Consider the following 23,518-nt stretch of genomic DNA (forward strand, 5'->3'; position numbering starts at 1 on the left):
TGCAATTAGTTAGTTTGCAAATGGATAGATTGGATTATGAGCTATATAATATATAATATATACAGTATATGGTTGCTTAAATGGAAGGGCCTTTGATTTTTCTATTCACTGCTAATAAGTCCTAAATTTAAGGTTGTTTGTTCAGCTGTCCCCAAAAATTCCTTTTTAAAAGCAGCCACCACCCTCACAAACATACCACAAACTACAACTTTTCAAACCATTCCAATTTTGCAAAAATGGAATTCCCAACCTTGTCAATGTACTACCCTGAACTCATTTTATCAACTCTTTGCTTCATCCTCTTCCTTTTGCTTCTTGCCAACTGGTCATTTGTTGGAATGTCCCTTACTTTTCTTCTCAATCTCCATAATCTTCCTGAAAAGTTCACTGAGCTTCTGGAGAGAAGCCAGCTGGGTACAATTTCAGTGCACAGTTCGAAAATGGACATGGTGGCAACGACAAATCCTGGAAATGTCCACCATGTGATGAGCAAAAACTTCTGGAATTACCCCAAAGGCCCGGCGTTTCAACAACTGTTTGATGCTCTCGGGGTTTCGCTCTTCACTTTGGACTTAGAGGACTGGAAGACTTACAGGAAACTCATTCATAATTACTTTATGCATCCGCAGACTCATCAGTTCATGGCCAAGGTCATCCCTGTGAATATAAAAAAAGGGTTGATCCCAGTGCTCGAGCACGTCTCGAAACAAGAGATTGTGGTGGATTTGGAAGATTTGTTCAAGAGAAATTTGTATGATTTTGCGTGCATAATGTCTACAGGATTCAACCCCAAGACGCTCTCTGTTGAGTTCCCTCAACATCCTTTCTTTAAAGCCATGGATGACATGTGTGAAGCCATATTTTACAGGCATTTCATGCCGGAAAGTTTATGGAAGCTGAGCTGGGTGGGGATTGGGAAAGAGAAGAAACTGAATGCAGCAAGAGACACCCTACGTGAAATTGTAACAAAATACGTATCAATGAAGCGAGAGGAGCTTAAAACCAACAAGGACGAAGAAAAATTCGATTTCCTGCAGTGTTTTTTGACTGAACATGAAGTGTTCGGCTCCGTATTACACCCGGAAGAGAACATAAGAGACAACGTCCTGGGCTTCATTTTCGCTGCACAAGACACAACGAGTGCAACGCTAACTTGGTTCTTCTGGCTGCTTTCGGAGAACCCTGATGTCGAAAACAAAATCAGAGAAGAAATGGAGGAAAAACTGACGGCAAAAGAAGGCTCAAAGTGGGAGATTTCAAGCATAGAAGAGGTGCGGAAACTGGTTTACATGCAAGCAACTTTATACGAAACATTAAGGCTGTATCCACCGGCTCCATTTCAGGAGAGGATAGCTTTAGAACATGATATTCTTCCAAGTGGGCACCGGATCAAACCGCAGACGAAAGTGCAGATGTCTTCGTATGCGATGGCGAGGATGACGTGGGTTTGGGGAGAGGATTGTCAAGAGTTCAAGCCAGAGAGATGGATAAGTGAGAAAGGAGAGATTAAACATGAGCCATCAAACAAGTTCTTTGCTTTCAGCGCAGGACCCAGGATTTGTCTAGGGAAGAACATGGCTTTTACCCTAATGAAAGCTGTTGCCGCAACTATTTTGTATAATTACTCAGTCCAAGTTGATAAAACTTGCCCTGTGATTCCTGCAGCCAGTGTGATTCTTCACACAAAACATGGCTTGATGACCAGGATCAAAAGTAAGTCCGCTTAATTATCGTATCACAGTCCACCCGTTCTGAGATTTCTCGACAAAGATTACGTAATTGGTTTACATAACAGTGAGCTAATTATTAGACATGCACGGTAGGTATGAATCAATAAGAAAATATCGTGTACATTTAATGAGCAATGTCTGCTTATCTTATCTGTATTTGTCGGAGGAAATAAAGAGGTGGCCTCTTGTTGTTATGTCGAATTTCCAAGTCAAAAGAGAGTTCATTTTAGGGTTTACATGCAATAGAAAGATTCTAATGGGCCAAGCTTCATCTCAATTAGGTTTAATTTATTTGTTGCAAGGACTTTATAGCAACAATAAATGATAAGATAAAAGACTCTTATTTTCATGGTTGTTAGTATCCTACGATACATGATGCGTTTTCTATGATGCATGCGATTTGATATGGATTGTCAACGATACATATCAGAGAGTGTATCTTAAATATTTCAATACGTTGTTATGTATCTTACGATACGATACGTATCCATTTTTATCCTTGAAAATATTGATACAAATCGATACGACTTTATTAATTTGGCTCAAAGGTCCAAAAAAAAGTTCAAGTCGAATCCAGGTCACCCAACCCCGTTCACTAAAACCTGCCCAAATTTACCCATTTTACATGATAATAATAACATAAGTTGAGTTATATATAGATATTGACATTGATCTTGAAAATGATATGAATGGTTGAAAAGAAATGATATAGATTCTTAATTTTGTGATTAATTTTGATTTTGTAATACCATAATTTAAAGACAATAATACCACAGAATTTGTTAATTAATCATGAGGATGATATTAATTTTTAGAAATTTTTTATTATTATTTTTTTTTTTTGAAAAAGGCGTACCCTGCTATACGATACGATATGCGATACACGATTCAAAAAATTAGGTTTTCAATATACGATACAATACATGATTTAACAACCATGCTACTTTCATACATGGTTATTAGTATTCTAGAATATGCGATATATATCTTACAATATGATCGATACGAGTCGTCAACGATACGTAGCAAAGAGTGTATCCTAAACCTTTCGATACATTGATTTGTATCTTACGATATGATAGGTATCCTTAAAAATTTTGGGTCGAATTTGGGTCATCCAACGGGGTTCATTAAAACCCGTTCAAATTTACCCATTTTACATAGAAAAAGTAAAAAGGAAGATGTGTTGTCATTTTGCATGATAACAATAATACAAATGAAAATATAAATATTGACATTGATATCTTGAAAATGATATGAATGGTTGAGAATAAATGATATAGATTTTTAATTTTGTGATTAATTTTGAATATGTAATACCATAATTTAAAGTCAATAATATCACAAAATTTGTTAACTAATCTTGAGAATGATATTAATTTTTAGAAAAAAATTTATTATTTTATTTTATTTTTTTGGAAAAGAAGTATCCTACAATACAATATAATACACTATTCTAAAAATTAGATTTTTAATATACACGGTTTGACACCTATATTTTTATATAAAGCAATATTATACAGTCTGTCCAAACAAAGAGGCCTCACGTGCAATATATATGTATATAATGCATGGGCATATAAGAGGGCCCTGATGTATATAATGCATGGGCATATATGTATATAATGTATGTATGCAGATAACATTCGTGAATGAAACATCAATCAAAAGTTTACTTCACCAGAATCTAAAAACAATATGACTACAAGGCATTCCGATTTGGTTGCAACAAAACTCTCTATAGAACCTCTTCAAATCTTGCAGCTTTAGGTCCACAAAGTCTTTAATATTCGATTGTCCAACTTATCAAAGTAGCTAGTTATTTTTATATTATGTTTGTAATGTCCGCCGCTATACTTATAACTCTCTAGAGTAAGAATATTATTTACCATTTCTCCTTCTCCTCCTCCTCCTCCTACTCCATATCAATATGACTATAAACATCATCATCTCCACATCAAAATCAACATCAACATGCATCACCCCATATACAATTCTCTAACAATTGTTCAAGAATTGGTTGTTTATTTGTTTTTACCTGTCAATTGAGCTTGATAGACCTGGAGTTAACGTGGCCCATGAACCTCTCCTGGTCAGTGAGTGCATGGCGGAAGTGGCAGCGGTGGCCGTAGGGACAGACATCACCGGCAAGGACCATTCGGCAGACCTCGGTCTTGTATCGCGGGTGGCGGATAACAGGGCGGAGCTCTTCAATGCCGTGAGCAAACTGGCAGTGGTCACCATATGGGCATGTGCCTGTCTCTTGCCATTTGTTGCATAGTTCTGTCTTGAACATGCCTTGGTTGTACACTTCTAGTTCAAGTGGATCCTCCTCTTGCTTCCCTCCTCGCACGTACACCTTTTGCTGCATACATATTTAATCATCATGCACATATAATAATAGACTGACTTTACAGTTCAACTCATGATATATATCATAGAACCAATAGATTATATTGCAGACAGAGAAAAACCCATAACAGTTCAAGTTAAATATTATAGTTTCCATCCATAGTCCCTTCCGTTAACTTGACCAATTGGCATGTTCTAATAATCACCGAGAGCCGGAATCGAATTTATGCATGACAAGCAACTTATGTTGAACTTGTTCTGGCCAACTGAGATGTATTTACATTTATTCCCAGCATGTTTTCAACTCCATTTATCTTAATTTACGTAAACATAATTCATATCAACCAATTAATTAATAAAAGGAAATACATAATATAAATTCACCATGATGTTTATTTATTAAGTTTCGTATAATTAAAAAATAATTATCAAAATGTTTATTTAATTCTGAGTGATCTAATAAATCACAAAAAGAAATATTAATCACTACCCTAAAAAGCATCATATTACTCTACACATAGAAATCATGTTTGTTCAATTCTAAAATTACCCTAGAATGGATACAAAATCTAATAACGTTACTATATCAGCAAACACTAAATACATACAACATTAATTTTTTACTGAACAAGTTACCTTTGTAACATTCAAGTTTCAGAGCCTAATGAAACAATAAAATCGCGTTTTAATATCAAAATTATGATAATACGAACCTTGTTTATGCAGACATATTCACAAACACATGATCACTCTAAGCCCGTGATTTTCTGGCCTACCAAACAAACAAACAAAGGGGGGGCTATTTCGTAAAAGACAGAAAGAGATAGGGGTGTGAGCGTAATTTTACCGTAGGCTTAAGCGGAGTCCGAGGGCGAGTCTTAGTGGGATTGGCAGCAGGAGTAACAGTAGTAGCAGCAGCTTGAGTCGCTTGACCCATCTTCAAGTAACCATTAGACCTCACAGAAATACTCTTTGGCAACGTAACCCGCTTAACATCCACATTCTCTATGACACTCGTCGGACTTTCAACACAAACCTCCTCTCCTCCACCGCCACTAATACTCAGCCCACGCATCCCATTCACTACCCCCAACGACGTCGTCGCAGCATTATTATTATTACTGTTACTACTATTTCCATTATTATCATTACTGTTAAGATCACTCACGGTTGACTTAACGAGCAAGCTTAGGTGCTTGTTGAGCTCGCGATTGACGGAGCGGAGCGAGGCGTTCTCCTGGCGGAGGCTCTCGGCTTCTCTGGCAGCCTCACGGAGGCGCGTGAGGCAGAGGTTGTGGCGGTTGACCATGTCCTGATGTTGAGTTTGTTGCTGTTGCATCAACAGGCGTGAGTAGTAGAGCGAGTCATTTATGGTTGGATCCGTGTAAGGTGAGATAGAGAGCTTTGTGGTTGTTTCTGGAGCCAAAACGAAGGACGAGTAGAGAGAGGTAAATTCGTCGCCGTTTTGATGCTCCTGCGATTTCGTTCCGCCGGCAACGAAGTTGCCATAGGCCACACTTGAAATGCTGTCGTTTTGCATTTGCTACAGATTCGAAAAAAATGAAAAACAAAATCAGATCTAAAGCAATGAAACAGTTACTGATTACATTCCAGATTAATCGAAACTACGCACAAGAAAGAAATGATTAAGATCACTATTATAAACAGCGTTGCTTCAATCACAAGAAATCAAATAATTAATTAATTATATAAATTCAAGAAACTCAACTAATCTGTAACCAATCAACAACAATGATAAACTATAATGAATTCAAGAAACAAGCTCGATCTTCAACGAACAAAGTAATGGAGAGAGCAGCAGTTCGTGACAAAATTTGACGTCGTTTCAGTAATAAAAACCACGCAAAACGACAACAACAGTGAAAGAAAATAAATCCAAGCTCTACTTCTAAAGCAATGAAACAGTAACAAAAATCAACGAAACTTGATCGATGTAGTTTTGAGAAGCAAAATTTATGAAACGACAAACAAATGTTGAAAGATACCTGGTGAAGAGAGAGAGACAGAGAGTTCAGTAAAATCTTTTTCTTCTTCTGTGATTTGAAGAGAGAGAAATGGAGAGCTCAGGGTTGGGCTTTATAAAGGAAGAATTTGGAGGGAAAAAAAATTAAGGCGTGTTTGGTGTACAACGAAATGAGTATCTGAAACCGTTTATAAACAAACAAACAAAATATTTATTTACTTATTTTTTATTTGTTTTCGTAACAGAATCATATTTTTACTTCGAATGCCCTTGTATTTGGGTTGGGTGACGGTTTGAGAAAGGGTAGTTTCGTCATTAAGGTTTTTTTTTTATAATTGTACAACTACTGGAAAAGTGCACTGTGGAGTGTACAGAGGGAGGGGATTTAGTTAGTTAGTTACCTTACCAGCGTCGTCAGCGAAAAGCGATGTTTTGAGGAATCTTTGCGGAATGACGGAAGTAACCTCGTTGTTGGATTTTATTTACGAAGGTGCCTCTGAGAATGACACGTCACACCCGGTGTTACAATGCAAGAGGTTCTTATCATTAAATCATACTAGTTTTGATCAAACGGTTTAAATTCAATCATGCAAGCTGACTTTCTCGTTCTGTCCCGTAGGTCCCACAAGATGATTGATTTTCACTTCATATAACGCTGACGTGGTGAGATTTGACTGGTTCATTAAACATAATTAACAAATTAATATGATATTTCCTATAATGAAATTGACCATTAAATCCAATATGACCCATTTAAAACTAAATAAAAAGGTAAATTGTTACCACTATATATACGTTCGCTAATAATAAAAAAAAAAAAAAAAAAAAATTTCATTACATGTAACTAAAAATAGACACATAACATAAAATTATTAAAAGCTTAAAAAGACCCGGATCATAAAGAAAATTATAAAACGAACCAACAAAATATTACTACAGTCAAACATTAGCTTTATGGTCGGACGGCAAGACTTTAATCATTTAGATGGGTTATCCAAAGGTCTTGTGTTCGAGTCTCACAAAGAGGTCATCTACCACATTTGTGATTTATCTGACCTATTAGACTTTTCGAGTGTTCAATAGATCTCGTAGATTAGTTGAGGTGTGCGCAAACTAACTCAAAATAAAAAAAAGACATCGTTTCTTTAAAAATTTAGATTAATAATATCGGTATTTTTACTTTAAAATGGCAATTTTTAGGTTGAAAAAGAAGGAACGGGTGGTGGGTTTTGTGGTTTGTCGTCCCCTCCCCTGCTAGCTGTTAGTTAGTGAGCAATTGATGATTAAAATTGTTGCTTGAATTTGAAGTTAATTAAATTGAGAGAGAGAGGTGGTGGTGGTTTTGTGGTTTGTAATTTACAATTCCTGGCTCAATGAAGACAAGATTAAGACACATAACATTGCAAAAGAGTAAAGGAGTCATGATGTGATTAGAGTTTGCTTCTTTATCACAACTATAACTACCTGTTTTTTATTGACTAATTTCAATTTGTTTGGTGGGTCATTTTTGTATTGTCATGGTTGTTAAGTTGGCCATTAGATGATTACTAATCGCCCCCCCTAAATGTTTCGGAAATAACGCAAATCCTCCTATCGTTAAACCTTATCCTATTACGAATTAACGGAACACAAGGCTGAAAAAGGTAAGAGGTGGAGAAGTTTTGATCGAATTGCTCTCATGCATGTTTATTTTAACACTTAAAGCTTAACGACACATTGACGGTAAGGGGGGTTCTTGTTATTTTTTGAATCTCATGGGGATTATTATACTGACCAAATGTGGACTAATAAAGTTTTTTTGACGTTTGTATTTCATTTTCATTACAGTTTGGCCATGTGTTTTTCTCATGCAGCTGTTGCTGGGTATAATCATGGCAAGGGGTCAGTGGGTAGTAAGCAAAGCAAAATGTGTAGCTTTCAATTATTATTTTTTTCTAAATGCAGCTCAGTATGAGTCCTTTTCACTTTGGTTAAGGTAATTATAAACTTAGTTGTTTGCAGATTAAATGAATTGACTGTTGATTTTTACCTAATCTAGCTAAACACTTTATTTTTTTGAAATAGGGTGTTTGGGCCAGTTTGTTTACACCTCAATTAATTCTAGTAGATGATTAGCATAGCATCCCACTGCCATAATCACCTGCTTAAATCTTGAGAGCTAGGGAGATTTGATTCTGACACAATGCACCTTAACCACACATTCCAACATTCGTCTTACCACTTGAACTATCCAATGGTGGGTCTAGCAAGATACTTTATGAATTCCCAAAACTTTCTTTTGTTTACTTGCTTAATTATACATTAAAGGGTTTGTATTATACCAGACTGCGCCTGAAACTGTACCTACTAACTTAAGCTTTTAGTTCAAGTGATTATTTAACATTATACCTACAGTTGTATACAAACATATGCAAAACATAATTTTTGGATGCTGATCTACTGGTTGACAGGCGCCATGGAGGGCAATATGTAAACATGAAATCTGTAAATACAACCTGCAAGAAGTGCATATTTCTCCATAAATGTTTCAGAAATGGTACTCAATTGTTGGAGAAAAGTGGAGTAAGATTACAAGATAGAAAGTTACATATTACAAACTCAGCTCTTGGATCAGAACCAAAAACTATACAAGACAACTTGAAAGAATTGGTTGAATTGAAATGTTAACAAGAGGGTAACAGGGTGCCGAATGCCAATTCCAATTTTGAACAGATATATATGTACAGAACCAAGGCACACAAAGTTCAATAGCTTCAGGCGGTATCCGAATCACAGTCTTCTGTCTTTACAAATCTGCCCTTTACCCGCTTTCGTACATCAGCTCTGGCTTTCCGAGATGGATATCGAATTTGATTCTCATGCCTGAATAATTGAAGAGACATTTACTGTAAGAGAGCATAATAAGAAAAGAATAATAATGGAGTCCTCAGAAAATCCTTGATAAGCATTTCAGAGAAACCTATTACTTACAATCTTGTTTTCTTCTTCTGTTTGTATCTCATCATTGCATTTTCTCTGGCCTCTGAATGGGCACACTCAAGGTCAGGAGAATAGCATGAAGCTTCTCCTCCAGTATTAGGCGACTGTCTGCTATTGAGACAATCAGTACCACTGCTTTCAATGCTGAACCTTGACATAGAGTAGGACAAAGCTGAATAAGATGGTTGAATTGCACGAGGAGAATCAATGTTTCCCAGATAATTATCAATTTGTTTGGTATCATTGTCCATTTGAGCTGAGAGAGAGATATAAACAGATGAAGCCATGGAGACATCCTGCCATGACAGCAACCAAACAATTCAAATTAGAAAAGGCATTTCCACAAAACCAGAAGGTTCCATGAATGAATTCAATAAATATATGTTGTTTGGCCTTCCTAGCACATTTTTCAGAATTTTCAGTTACAAGAAAGACATTCGTTGTAATTTTTTGTTCAAATATCACAGCAAAGTTGCTTTGTACATCAGTAGTTCTTAATTTTAATACTATGTTCCTTATTCTTTTTTTCTCTTTTTGGTTGAGGAGGGATGTTGGGTTGGAGAGAAGTGTGCATTTAAATTGATATATTGAGAACTCCAACCATTTAGAAAAAAGTTGGGAAGGAAAAAGGGTCATGACTCAAACCTCAATTACTCTTGCATTGCCTTTATCTGATTTATGAATGGACGGATTCTTCCCGAAGATGCATGATACATATTTATCATCAATCTTTGCTCGGGTTGCATCTTGATCACCACCAAATAGATCTTCAAAGTTTGGGAATGTCACATCGACATCAGGTATGTCAATTTCACCATTACATGAAATATCTTCACAAACCCCAAGGTCCTGCATATTTTGAGACCACAACTACAAAAACGAACCAACAAATACTAAAAAGTTAACTTGAAAGATTGAAAAACCATAAAAGCCAGCTAGTATCAGACATCGAGTATAGAAGCATCTTATTGTTGTTAACGTGTATAAGCAAGATGTGAAGATAATTACAAATTAATTTAGAACAACTGAACAAGTAATCAGCTTACAGACATGTAGTTGTAGTATGACTTAAAAAGTCAATTAAGCGAGACCATCGTGCAATAACTCTATAATGAATTGCTTTTGAATAAGCAGAGATACATTGAAAACTATGCGAACAATTAAGTTATCGACTTTAGCAAAAATCAATCATCTTGTTTAGGTACTTAATTGCACAATAAACATTAATACATGCAAAGAGTCCATTAAGAGATAAAACACTATATATATAAAAACTTATTTTAAGAGAAACTATCATTCTCAGGACACTTTTAGGTGATGATTTATCAATAACTGGAAAAAAATCAAGTGATCTGCTGTTAATGATACAATAGAATGACTAGGGATGATTTGGCCAAACCTGATTACTTTGAACTGGACTTTTGCATTGCCAAAAGGATTCTCCATTGAACGGCATCCCAGTGCTTGGCGCCAAGGGTACATGGTCCAGTTCGGAATATGGTGAAAGCAAACGATCAACTGTCAGCTCTTGAATTGTATCATCACTTTGTTGAAGATCAGTAGCCAAATCCTGGGATTGAAGATGCTTTAAATCTTGTTCAAGAGATTCATCAAGCTCCTTTGGAGGGTAATGTATTGAAGAAGTTTCACATTCTTCTTGGTGACTCATAATAGGCAAACGGCTATTTCCCTCAGTTAGGTGAAGTCTTTTCAAGTCAAGAATCTGTCGCAGAATAACAGAAGTGTTTTGCTGCTGTTCACCTTCACAAAGTATCTGCAAGACGAGAAAAAAGTCATGTGATCTTCAGATAGACAGGAGTGAAGATAACTTAAATAGAAAAACTTTTCCATGTGTTTAAATCACGTAACCGCATTTGGAAAAACATCAGTGGCACTTGTTTGCATTAATGAGGTTGGCATTGAGTATAACCACAGAAGAATATTTTATTCCACATTCAAAACTCTTAATGATCCTTATAGTTGATTCATCAACATAACAAATGAGGTTGCAACTCAATTATAAGGTGGAAATTTGATTTTTAGTACATTTTGCAAATGACCCTCATCATCATCTGCAGCAGCAGCAAGTCTCTCTAGCCAATTATTCTGGCATGTTAACCAGAACCCTGTTTCTTGTTTACAATTAGAAAAAATGTCAGGTTGTTCAAGTTATAATTCATACAAAGATAACATGATTGACTGCATTATATATTGATGAAATTCTCTATATGAACTTTTGACTAAATCTCAATTTGAAAACTAGACCTTCTCTACCACTGAAGGACTGCACAAACTCGAGGGACCTTCCAAATTTGAAAGATATTTCTTGGCTACTGATACTAAATATTCCAGGGGTATAAACTTCTTCAATGAAAGAAGATGTTCGAGAAACTACTATTTCAATAATTTTATTATGAAACCCAAAAATCAAAATTAAGATAAGCATATATTTAATTGAAGGTTACTGAATCCAGCACACCTGACTTCTTTGACTGCTTGATCCTGTTTCAGGCTCTGCACCTGAGACTGAAGTTGCAGAACTCACTTTAGATTTAATGGAAAAGCCTTTAACTTGTGGAGAAGACTGTCCTGAAATATCCAAATTATCTGCACTTGGATCCGAAGGACCACATGAAGTGGAAGGAAACTGATTCTGAAAATCACTACTTTCCAACTCCCTTAACTCAAAACCCCACAGTGTCACAAAATCTTTAGCAGAAGGGCATCCCATGTAACTACTGATAGCCCTTTTCTGATGTTTGGAATTAACATCATGCAGACTCTGATCACATCCATGGCACATAAGCATTAGATGATCTGAACACTGAATATAAGCTGGTTGGTTTCTGCATGAGTCACAAAGGAGGGTTCTGAGATGCCGGTGGGACAGTGCGTTAGCTGAATGGACCTTCGCATCACAGGAAAGACAAAGATGTGCTGCATCAGCCTTGCAATAAACAACTGGCCTAAATGCTTTGCAGAATTCACATATTTTCTCCATTTCTAATTTTCTAACGACAAAAACTCCTAAACTTCAGAATTCAGTTGCACGTTTATGATATCGCGAAATCATACATACACTGTCTTTTCCAACAAAAGGAGCTCTGCAACATTTACCAAGATCTGAATCAAAATATCAAACAGCATAAACACTAGATCACAACCAACAAAAAAAAATTTGCTCTTCAAACAAAAACCCCAGACGCTATGTTCACTATTTTCAAGTTTCAACTCCAACCCCAAGATGGAACTCATAATAAGAAAATTTTCAAATTCAAGCATGAAATCAAGAACCTATTATATTTTAACATCAAAATTAAGGGTGTGTATTAACTAACATCTTCAAAATCAAGAGTGTGGCATAATTGAAAACATACTTAGAAAAAAAAAAAAAAATTGTGCTTCCTTAAACCAATCCTTCAACCTTCCTAAAAGGTTTCTATTCAAAATAATATGGGGGCATGCTGCCTGCAGCTACTGAAAAACTATAAACACCCTTGATTAACAAAGTTGATTAACACAAAGTCTCACTTTAAACAAGCTTAAGAACATGAAAATCACATATTCAACTCCCCGAATTTTACAAAATTCACCTCTGGTAACCCTTCAAAGATCAAGACCAGCTAACAGATTAATCCAAATATATATTATTACTACTAGATATGGAAATAATAATTCATGGACATGCTATAATCATAAGCTGATGAAAAGAAGAATTAAAAAAAAAAAAAATTAAAAATTAAACTAAGGTAGGTAGGTACATACAGCGTTTGTTTCCCGAGAAAAAACCAAACCCTTGTCAGAGAAAGTGAAAGAATCTGTAGAAGTTACTTAATTAGCTTCTCTTTCTCTTCTTCTTTGTGTTTTTGCTTCTATCTTCTTTCCTTTATCTGTGTGTGTGCTTGGGTTGGTTACCTTTTTGAGCTGACGTGAGTTTAGAGCGTGAACTTTTTGCTTACGTGGCAGTGGACACGTAGTGGGAGACGTGGGGCCCTTCGATGTTATCCATGTGTTCGACTTATAGACAGATCATCATGTGATCCTAAACTTTACCTGCTTCCCCAATCAATGTCCACCACGTGTCACCATCACTCCCTTTTGACGGCTACAGAGTTTAACGGCTCAGATTTATTGGTATCACGATCACCTAATCTTCAATGAATAAATTACAACGTTATAAAATATAATTTTGATATTAATATCAAATATCATTTTCCGCCAATTTTTTGTTGGAAGTAGGTGCACTCATTTAATTCAAAACAGCCAATTTATCAATGAAAATCAAATATGAATTACTATTCATTTTTAATAATTAAAAAGTCTCCTACCCTGCTTTACAAACTCAATTTAACCATTAGCCTTAACTTTATCCATATGTGTTATACAAAAGTGCTCAAGTCCTACAAAGTAGTTATTTACCATATTTGTAACTTATTTGACCCATTGGATTGATAGGATATTCAATGAACCCTCTTTTAATGGACAGATTAATTAAGGCACATACTTAATTTTAAAACTAGAGCAATTAGATTTTTTTTTTTTTATATATAATAAAAAAATCCTCTATATCTCTATGAAGTTGTATAAAAAAAAAAAAAAAAAAAACAAATACATCCTTAAATGTCATTAAATTAACATGAAAAAAAAAAAGTATAATGCCCAAATTTCAAGGACAATACATTATTACACAGAAGAGGCTCTACCAATTAAGAAGAAAATCTCAAACTTTGATTTGGTAAAGGTCAAGAAATTTACCTAGAATCCTCGTACTCTTTGTAAGGTAGGTCAGTGTCGATTCCCACCCAAAGCTTCTTCTGCAACGTGCCTAACCAAGTTGACAAAACAAAGAACATGATCTGTAATTCTGGTAAGAGAACAAAAAGCACTTTTTGGCACAAGTTGGTGGCTATTCAACCCTCATAAAGCATTCTAAATGAGGTTGCAGCATGCTGATAAAGATATGGAATTTGATTCTCAATGTAACTATCTACATTTTGCAGACCACAAAACAAGTCACATATTAGAAAATTCTGACTACAATGCTAAGTCAAGAAACCAAATCTCAGTTCCAGGAGGAAGGTCCAATGTTCCCTGTAGAACAGTAGTAGACTCTAACAATGTTAGGAAAAGGGGTTCTGAGATTTCCATACTACACACTCATAATCTGAGTCGAATCAACCAGCAATGGTAACGTGGTTTCCTCATCACTATTGTACAATTTGAATCTACAGTCAAATGTTAGTCGCATGGCATTGGGAAATAAGGAATGTGCCAAGCAATCCACATACCCAAGTCCAAAATTTCCTGAAAAGCTATTAGGCAGTAATCCTGTTCCAAACAAACAAGTTCACAATACATAATTACAAAAGTACAGATCAAACAAGCATTGTTTTTTTTTTTTTTTTTTTCGTTTCTCTTCAACCATGTCTCCATAATTAGACTGTTCAGGAATTTGAATGGTACTGTACAGTTGAGGAATCAAAATTGTTACACAACAAAAAAATAACATTGATAATGGCAAAAGACCTGGAGATAGATTCACAGTTGCAGGCAATCTATCTCCCAGAAGGAAACACACACTGAGTCAACACTCTGGCAGGGCAACAACCTGAATCACAAAAAGGAGCAATAAGAGATTGGAGGAACTACAAAGCTCATTAACTTACAAAAAGTCAAAAAAATTGCCATAGTTGATGTCAAAACCAGAAATGAAATACAAGCAAATGACAATTGGAAAAACTATGCAGACAACTTTTACAGTAAATGGTGTGGTAATATAAAAAGCACACACTCTACTCATGCTCCCACAAACCCAAGTATCAAGAAAGAAGAAATTCAACAAAGAGGGATAAAGACAGTGTATGAGGCATATCAAGGAAGGGCATGCAAAGAGATAATGAACTCCCTACAATATTAAGATCAGTCCATACACTAAATTCTAGCACCTAGATAATATTTCTTTCCTCTCAACCCAAGTTTCCAAAACATCAACCTAAATCAGAATGGTATTCTCTTTAACAACTACCCTAACATGCTAGAGCAGATAGATCACGTTGAGAGGATAACTTTTCTTGATGATGCAGTCAATCAACAACCTGCTTTATCAAGCATGACTGATTTTCCCCTGTAACTTAAGACTGCTAATTGGAGTTTGATGATATTTCAAAACATAACAAAAACAACTCACTTCCGCAGAGTACCTGAAGTTGCATCTCAGAAAATCCATTGAACATTTCAAATACTAAATGCATCAATCTAAATATTAGTTCTGAATTTTGTCTCCCTTCAATTAAATTCTAACAAACAAGGATACAAAAGTTACCCAACCCAAGACATGAAGAGTCTTTAACAACAGCCACTGCTGGTATTGAGCCCTAAACAATCCATCACATACAGTCACACACCTTACTTCTTGAAGAATCCTATTTTACTGAAATCTGATTTCTTTCCCAAATGCATGTAACAAGATGTGTTCATAAAAAGTCGATATAAAAATGAGAACTCTTTGGGATCAAGAAACATATGCCACAATTTTAAAGTGTATTCAAGCACAAATACAGTGATATCATACCACAGTCAGCTTTTCAAATGGACTTCAATAATGTCATCGTCCTCCATTCCAAGGCTAGCAGGAGTAGATGCTGGACCAATTTTGTCCCCATCGAAACAAAATACTAAGTTTTTAGTGTCAAGCTTAACTTTATCCGCATACATTTTGAAGAGGCGCTCAAACTTGTCATCCTATAGAAATAGAAGTTTCACATAAACCATAATATCAAGATATCAAAGATACTGAAAAAGAAAAAAGGAGAAAAAAAATGAGAGTGTTAATGCATAGAAGAGCGAAATTTTCTTATTCAACAATCAACGACATTTGCATGTAGAAACAAGAAATAGACAATATCTAGAACACATTAAATGTAAACTATTGAATACAAAGGAAAAAAAAAAGGTACAACACCCAATATTACTTTTGCCTCTGCAGGGCCCTAAGAGGGACATTCTAGATATGATCTTCTAGCATTTCACATAAAGATTTTACTCCCAACATTAATTTTACCATCTCTTTATTTCCATTTTAATGCATAGTCTACATCAAGAAAATTCAGGGGCACAAGATTTCATGTGAACATGAAGATTCCAGAAACAAGCAAGTCCATAGCAGACAGTTAGATCTCTATTTACTATCCACAAGCCAATAATTTGAAACAAATTACTTGAGAGATAAACAAACAGATTATACCAATAACATAACTCCAAACATTCTGTGTAAACTTGTACCATGAACACACGAAATTGCTTGGGTCCTTCCTTGTCCTGCATAGAAATAACTATTTTAGCTCTTTCACAAGGAAGCTTTGATGGCTGATCAGCCACACTCCCAAATGAAGCTTCCAATGAATCACCAAGTTTTCTTTTCACAGACTCCTCTGCATCTCGCAGCACATCTTCAGCTGCTTTAGCAAATGACACCAACTCTTGCCTCTTTAACCTGCATTACGGCAAATTAACAGGTAAAAGCGGGTTCAAATAATGACAAACGAGGACAAACAAAGTCAACTGTTTTAATTGAATGTGATAATACAATAGGTTCTTCCTTTTTGTTCTTTTCTCAATCATCTATGTTCAAAAGCATTTCGATTTGACAATTATATGTGATCCTTTTCTCCACCAATACAAGTGGCAAAATTCACAATAACATAGTAATCAACATATTTCAACCCGTATCACCAAAAAGTCAAATTCAACAACTCTAACAGCAAAATATATAACTGCATTTTCAGAACCATCAATTCGGGTATACCTTAACTCCTTGATAGTTGAATCCTCACCCAGCTGATTCTCAACCAAAACCTTCGGCGGTGGAGGTAGCCAATCCTCCTCCTCCTCCTCCTCCTCCTCGCAATTCACGACTTCTAATTCTTTCACATCAACTTTAACCTTCTTCTCAACCTAATCCCCAAATTAATTCCCCAAAAAAGCATACACATTAACATTAAACAAACTCATTATTAACTCCTTCACTTACATCCATAATCCACTTTCCCATAAAATAATTTGTTAAAACTAGACAGTAAATATTGAATTAGACATTCTTACAACGGAAAGCGATTTCTTCCGCCGCTTTTTCGACGAATCCGGCGACGATTCGACATCTGTACAATCCAGAAAAAATCAACTTTTAAAATTATAAAATTGCTAATGACGCTGCAATTTGTGCAATACTCTAACTTTTAGCCATAATTAATTCTTACCGTCGAGGTTGGTGAACTTCAAAGGCTGAACTCGACTGTAGTCGAACAAGGGCTCCAAGTCTTCAGCTTCAGTCAAATTCTTTTCCTACAAATAATCCAATTAAATTCTCAGTTCGATAAATCAAAACCCTAGATTTTTTATATCAAACTTTGAATTGAAAATCGGCGAGCCTCACCATCTTTTCTCTTTCTCTTCTCTCTCAACTCGCCCCGCGCGATGATTCATTATAATCCCGCCCAAATACTATCTAATTACTTTGACACCCCCATAGTTTCTTTATTACCCATAGGTTTTGAAAAATAACAAAATGATACCCCAAACAGCCAAACTAATCGGTTAAGGGTATAAAAGTCATTCCGCCCAATTACTGACTAATTATTACTAACTATTCCCCCCCAGAGGTTTTGAAAAATAACAATGTTACCCCAAACTACTCGATTAAGAGTATAATGGTTATTTCAAACTCAAAGAAACAAAATTATTTATCAAATAAGGCAATATTTTTATGAAATGAATATGTTCATAGAATTCAAACTCCAAAGAAACAAATAATTAAGGGAGTTGCTCAAGTAATAATAAATATCTTGACATAAATACCTAGTTGTTACCTCTGTTTTAAAAATCGGACCGGATCAGCCGGTTGGACCGGGATACGGCAGCTTCTCCGGTCCGGTTTAGGTCTTAGGGAGTTTTTATAATATTTCAAAATTATAAGGGTTACTTTGTAATTTTGTAGGGGTATTTTGGAGATGTGTCAAAAGTTTAGGGATTAATCATAATTTCTTGGGGCATTACATAAATAAAAATTTTAGGGACTAATTTGAACTTTTTTAGGGGAATTTTTGTAATATATAAAATTTAAGAGATTAATATGTAATTTTTTAAAAATAAAATTGTCGCCGACATCATCGGCCCAACCGGCCGGCCCAACCGGTTGACTCGTGACTCGGGTTACCCTCCGATCCGGGTTTTAAAACAATGGTTGTTGCCAACTATAAGTTAAAATAAGAACTAAAATTTTTTAAATATTCGTTATTTTTATTTAAATATATTTGTACGTTTATACTAATATGCTTTGGTTTTACTATCGATTGTCATATCGAAATCCTNTAAGGGTTAATTTGTAATTTTATAGGGATATTTTGGATATATTATTTTTGGGGGAAAATAAATAAAAATTTTAGGGACTAATTTGAACTTTTTTATGAGAATTTTTGTAATATATAAAATTTAAGGGATTAATATGTGATTTTTAAAAAATAAAATTGTCGCCGACGTCATCGACCCAACCAGCCGGTCCAACCGGTTGACACGTGACCCGGGTTGCCCTCCAGTCCAGGTTTTAAAACAATGGTTGTTACCAACTATAAGTTAAAATAAGAACTAAAATTTTTTAAATATTCGTTATTTTTATTTAAATATATTTGTACGTTTATACTAATATGCTTTGGTTATACTATCGATTGTCATATCGAAATCCTAAATAATTATAAACCGATATTTTCATTAGATGATACAGTAAAACCTCTCTATAGTGATACTCTATATAAGAATAAACTTTACGTAGTCATAAAAAATTATATTCCCAACTTGAGATAGTTATAAATAAAAATAAACTCCACATTATAATAAGTTTTAATTTTTTTAATTCTCGTCTTAAGGAAAGTTGTCTTCACATAGTAATAATTATGTGTATATTACAAAAAAATATATATATATTATTTGTTACATTAAATGTTTAAGATGAAAGAAAATATTTATTTAAAATTGTTGGAAGAATGATTTATACTTTAAAATTGTTACCAAATCTTTTAACTTGCGAGTACATTACTCGCTAGCATGGACACGTTCTTGTTGAAGCCAAACTATTTATAACTTCTCAAGTATGTTTAAAGCTTCTTGACACGAAACTTTTTATATTTCCGTACTATCATCCTCACGATTATTTCCTTTATTTTCTTGTGTAATTGTAGCAATGATTTCTTCTTTAGTTAAAGTAAGTATCACTTGTTGCTCATTTGAATGACTGAGGAAGACAATTAATATTCATTCAATTAATGTAGTGAAGTTGTCAAATCTGATCACTCAATTCTGCAGTGACTTTTTTATTCTTCTCATCCGCTTTATTTATAATTTACAATTCATCGACATCAGGGGTCCTAATTTTGTAATGCTTAAAACAATTAGCAATTGTCTGTGGTTTCACATCAGCTTAACTATGCAGCAATTGTATTTACAATTTTATCAAGAATACTTATCTTTGTTGATTTTAAAACACGATCTTCTATTCGTTTAAAAAGTAGGCAATTAAAACGCTAAATTGAAATCATAATACTATTAAAACATAAATTGAAATCATAATACTGTACTACTAAAACATGAATTATAAAATAAGAAATACATCTATTAAATTATAATCTCTTTATAGTAATAAAATTAATTAGTCTCACCATTATGATTATAGAAAGGTTTTACTGTATATAAGTATAAAGAGTAAATGTTCTCTTCTTAATTAACTGATTTTAACTATATTATTAATTGTCAATTTATGAACTGTAAAATTATAATAAGAGAGCATGAGCAAAGTGCATTGGTTCAACGAACTAATACACATAATGAAATTGCCAAAAACAGCCTATTTATTAATCAAATAATTGACATAATTAATCAATTAATTACTTTCTCTGTGTGCTCGTTTCTTACCACGGTCAATAGGCGAAACCACACTGTTGAAGTCAATTATGCCCTAATTGAGGCAATTTCTCCCCACGTGTCACACGCCCATTCGCTGCAGCAACTTACGTGCCCCTTACTGAAAACACTTTCACTCGGTTTTTGTTTTTGTTTTACGTGTTTTTAAAAACACCCCCCGAAATTCATGCGCTGCAATGCAAGGTGTTTACACCATAAAGCCCCACTGATTTTCAGTCATTAATAAAGAGAAAAGCTGCATGCGTTTCAGTATTTTTACTTCCATTTTCTCTCTCTTTTTCTCACTGATACTCAGTAAGAGTCTGTTTTTATTTTTGTTTTCTGTGTTTCTGCTTCCAAAAAATGGATGTGATGACGACGATGAACGACGGCAGGAATATGATGGTTCCTAGCTTTGCAAGAGGACTCAATATCTTGCTGGTGGATTATGATACGACCTCTCTCATGTATCTAGCTTCAATGCTTGAACAATATTCATACAAGGGTACATAGAATTAAATTTAATTAATTAATATTATTTTAAATGCTAAATTTCATTTGATTTTATTTTGGTTATCATAATCTGATCTTCTCCCAGAACATGTTGAATGTTATTCAATTATAGATTTTATATTTGATCATTTATTTAATATAGTGCATGCAAGCAAAAATATATGTGCATGATTTTAATTATAGAGAAATTGAGTTAATTATAGAGAAAATTAACCCCAATAAAGTCTGAAAGTAGAACAAATTATGCAGATTAATTTACTCAGGGTCAGGGATGAACTGGTTGAAAGTCTGATTTGTTATATGTTTTAATCACTTAGTTTATTTCCATTTTATTCTGAAATAAATGCTTAGTAAATGTTGGTTATATTTTTCTTTTTTTGTTTATATTGCCTTTCCTCTCATCAATTTGGATTTCTTTTGAATCGTACAAGAAGAAATTAGAGCATAAAAAAACATATATATCATAAATCAATCTTGAAAAAATACATATCTATTGTGTAACAACTCATTGAAAAAATATATTCATATCATACATAGATCGATCTTTAATATTATATGTATAATTTAACTACAGTAAATTTTTGTTGGTCTGATTAATATGTTTGTATTTGTATATAGATATTGCATAAATTCAATATTAATATAATATAGGTTAAATATTATGCAACTTCTTTACATAATCTTATTGAATGCATAATTTCAATATGGATTTTTTATTTTTCAAGATCGATGCCCAATATATATGTATTTTTTTCTTATTTTGTTTATGTTGCCTCTCCTCTCAACAAATTGGATTTCTTTTGAATCGTATAAGAAGAAATTAGAGCATCAAAAAAAAAAAAAAAAGCATTTATATCATGCATCAATCCTGAAAAATACATATAAATAGTGCATCGATCATTGAAAACATATATTCATATCATGCATCGATCGATCTTTAATATTATATATATTATCTAACTATAGTAAATTTTTGTTGGCCTGATTAATATGTTTATATTTGTATATAGATATTGCATAAATTCAATATTAATATAATATAGGTTAAATAGTATGCAACTTCTTTACATAATGTTATTGAATATAATTTCAATATGGTGGTAGCAATGATAGAATCTGATAATTTTCTTTCAGTTGCCACCACTGAGCTTGCATCTGTTGCTCTGTCGATGATTAACGAAGAAGAAGGTCGATTCAAACTGGTCATTGCTAATGTTAATATGCCTGACATGGCTTGTCTTTCATTCCTCCGAGTGTTGATCAAGAAGGAAATCCCTGTCATTTGTGAGTTTAAATCAAATTTATTTACTGTTTATTTCATATATATTCTCTTTCAAGTACTGAATTTTTGTTTCTATAATTAACTTGCAGTGATTGCCTCTGAAAGAAGTTTGAGTGCTACTAGTAAAGCCCTAGATGAAGGGGCATCATTTTTTCTCGAAAAACCTATCTCTTTCGATGATTTAAAGTACTTGTGGCAACATGTATATAAGTCGAGAGTCAAACCTCGAAAAGGAAACCGAGAAATGTGGAGTAATGAAAAGATGATCCGAGAGGCAAGTGATTTGCAATACAGCACTAATTATCAACGCATCAATGTTGATCCAAAAGGGAAGAATAAGCAAGTCATGGAAGCAGGTCAAGTTGATGAAAAGAGTAAGGGGAAAAAGAGATCGTTGTACAACTACGAAGTAGAAAAAAGAAGAGGGAAGAAAGCTAAACAAGACTCTGAACGTACAAATTATGATGATATGAAACTTATTAAGGATATAGAGAAAGAATTAATGAGTGACAACATCGAGGAACTAGAGAAAGAGATGTTTGAGAATAATACAAGCTCCGGCCAGAAAGAGTCTCGCCGGTTTATCTGGACTCCGGAGCTTCATCTCAAGTTTACTGCAGCTCTTAAGGCACTTGAGAACAGAAGTAACATTACTTGCTCTGGAAGCTATTTGTGTTGTGCAATATTTTTCCTCTTTTTTTTTTTTCACTCATTTTCCTGTATTTTCTTCATCTATTTTTGGATCCAGAGGCTCGTCCAAAACAAATATTGAAGCTGATGAATGTGCCTTATTTGACCCAACGCCAGGTTGCCAGCCATTTACAGGTAATTTCTTCTTCCAACTTCACTTCTGAAATAGGGTTTTCTCAATTCTTGCACCTGTATTTTTTTCTTGTTTTGAAAAGATAAATTAAGGAGTAATTAATGAATGTTATAATTTGTTTTGTTGCATTGGAGATAGCTATTTCACTGACCATTTCTGTATCCTTCAAGAAATACAAATTAACTCAAGCTAAGCGCAATGCTGAGAATGGCGCCAGCACTGATTTACCTTCAGGAAAAAGATCACCACGCATCCATGGCAACAGTAAAATATCAGGGCAACCGCATGAGAAGATGATCAAGCCATCGGGATGTCAGCGAGGACTTAGAAGTTGCAGCATTGCAATTGGTTTCGGAGGTAATTTCACTAATCCTCCAAATGCTGTGACTAGTCTCAGATTGCATTTTTTCAGCTTTTCTAGCAATTCTATTTATCAATTTAAACTACAAAATAAATATATTTTGCCAGGACAATGCAGCTCAGGCAGTATGCCTAATTTAGGAAAATCTCCAACGGACTTCACAATTCCTCAGAACCATGAAGTGAATGCTGTCGCGATTTCGACCCCTCCAGCTGCTGGCTCAGTCAATCAAACCGAGGCTTCAACAGAATTTGCTAATCTAGCGAAGTTGCTTGATGAAGAGGTAGAAGAATTCACAGGTCTAGGCGATGGAGTAAATCCAAATGATGTCGATCGATACTATGTATTGCTAACAGAAGCTTTACTTGGAAACAACCAACTTCCGCCACATTTCAGTAAGTGTAATTAGAAAAATATGTGTTCAACTTCAGATAAATTAGAATCTGTACTGATATATTTTCCGTTATCTTTGTTCATGTAGACCCAGCATGAGAAGCTTCATAAATGATGCGAAATCTTTATCAGCGTTTGCTGGAGATCTTCATGC

At 34.5% G+C, this 23,518-nt stretch overlaps 5 protein-coding genes across 6 annotated transcripts; 2 read left to right on the top strand and 3 right to left on the bottom strand.

The window, feature by feature from the left end:
• Window positions 1-236: 236 nt before the first annotated feature.
• LOC116109771 (alkane hydroxylase MAH1-like) lies at window positions 237-1,727 on the top strand. The gene has a single exon (XM_031395992.1). It carries the CDS (start codon window positions 237-239, stop codon window positions 1,725-1,727), a length of 1,491 nt encoding a protein of 496 aa, XP_031251852.1.
• A 1,637-nt stretch (window positions 1,728-3,364) lies between these two features.
• On the bottom strand, window positions 3,365-6,128 carry LOC116109849 (zinc finger CCCH domain-containing protein 15). Its single transcript, XM_031396090.1, has 3 exons — window positions 6,089-6,128; window positions 4,930-5,625; window positions 3,365-4,095 (listed from the first exon to the last, which is right to left on the bottom strand). The coding sequence occupies exons 2-3, from the start codon at window positions 5,620-5,622 to the stop codon at window positions 3,772-3,774; spliced, it is 1,017 nt and encodes a 338-aa protein (XP_031251950.1). The 5' UTR covers window positions 5,623-5,625; window positions 6,089-6,128; the 3' UTR covers window positions 3,365-3,771.
• Window positions 6,129-8,562: 2,434 nt separating this feature from the next.
• Window positions 8,563-12,957, bottom strand: LOC116109727 (zinc finger protein CONSTANS-LIKE 9). Of its 2 annotated transcripts, none has more exons than XM_031395962.1 (6): window positions 12,811-12,957; window positions 11,525-12,168; window positions 10,445-10,819; window positions 9,691-9,915; window positions 9,037-9,341; window positions 8,563-8,928 (listed from the first exon to the last, which is right to left on the bottom strand). In XM_031395962.1, the coding sequence occupies exons 2-6, from the start codon at window positions 12,044-12,046 to the stop codon at window positions 8,820-8,822; spliced, it is 1,536 nt and encodes a 511-aa protein (XP_031251822.1). In that variant the 5' UTR covers window positions 12,047-12,168; window positions 12,811-12,957; the 3' UTR covers window positions 8,563-8,819. The 2 variants fall into 2 exon arrangements, with proteins under 2 accessions (XP_031251822.1, XP_031251821.1); XM_031395961.1 differs by having other exon boundaries at window positions 11,525-12,149; window positions 12,811-12,952.
• Window positions 12,958-14,434: 1,477 nt separating this feature from the next.
• LOC116109772 (NFATC2-interacting protein) lies at window positions 14,435-17,479 on the bottom strand. The gene is made up of 7 exons (XM_031395993.1): window positions 17,450-17,479; window positions 17,301-17,385; window positions 17,146-17,201; window positions 16,850-16,998; window positions 16,327-16,537; window positions 15,617-15,786; window positions 14,435-14,653 (listed from the first exon to the last, which is right to left on the bottom strand). The coding sequence occupies exons 1-6, from the start codon at window positions 17,477-17,479 to the stop codon at window positions 15,622-15,624; spliced, it is 696 nt and encodes a 231-aa protein (XP_031251853.1). The 3' UTR covers window positions 14,435-14,653; window positions 15,617-15,621.
• Window positions 17,480-21,599: 4,120 nt separating this feature from the next.
• On the top strand, window positions 21,600-23,463 carry LOC116109773 (putative two-component response regulator-like APRR6). Its single transcript, XM_031395994.1, has 6 exons — window positions 21,600-21,789; window positions 21,877-22,431; window positions 22,536-22,612; window positions 22,745-22,967; window positions 23,079-23,366; window positions 23,453-23,463. Exons 1-6 carry the CDS (start codon window positions 21,600-21,602, stop codon window positions 23,461-23,463), a joined length of 1,344 nt encoding a protein of 447 aa, XP_031251854.1.
• The last annotated feature ends 55 nt before the right edge of the window (window positions 23,464-23,518 follow it).

Source organism: Pistacia vera, unplaced genomic scaffold (genome assembly GCF_008641045.1).
Source record: "Pistacia vera cultivar Batoury unplaced genomic scaffold, PisVer_v2 Contig59, whole genome shotgun sequence".
Classification (NCBI taxonomy): domain Eukaryota; kingdom Viridiplantae; phylum Streptophyta; class Magnoliopsida; order Sapindales; family Anacardiaceae; genus Pistacia; species Pistacia vera.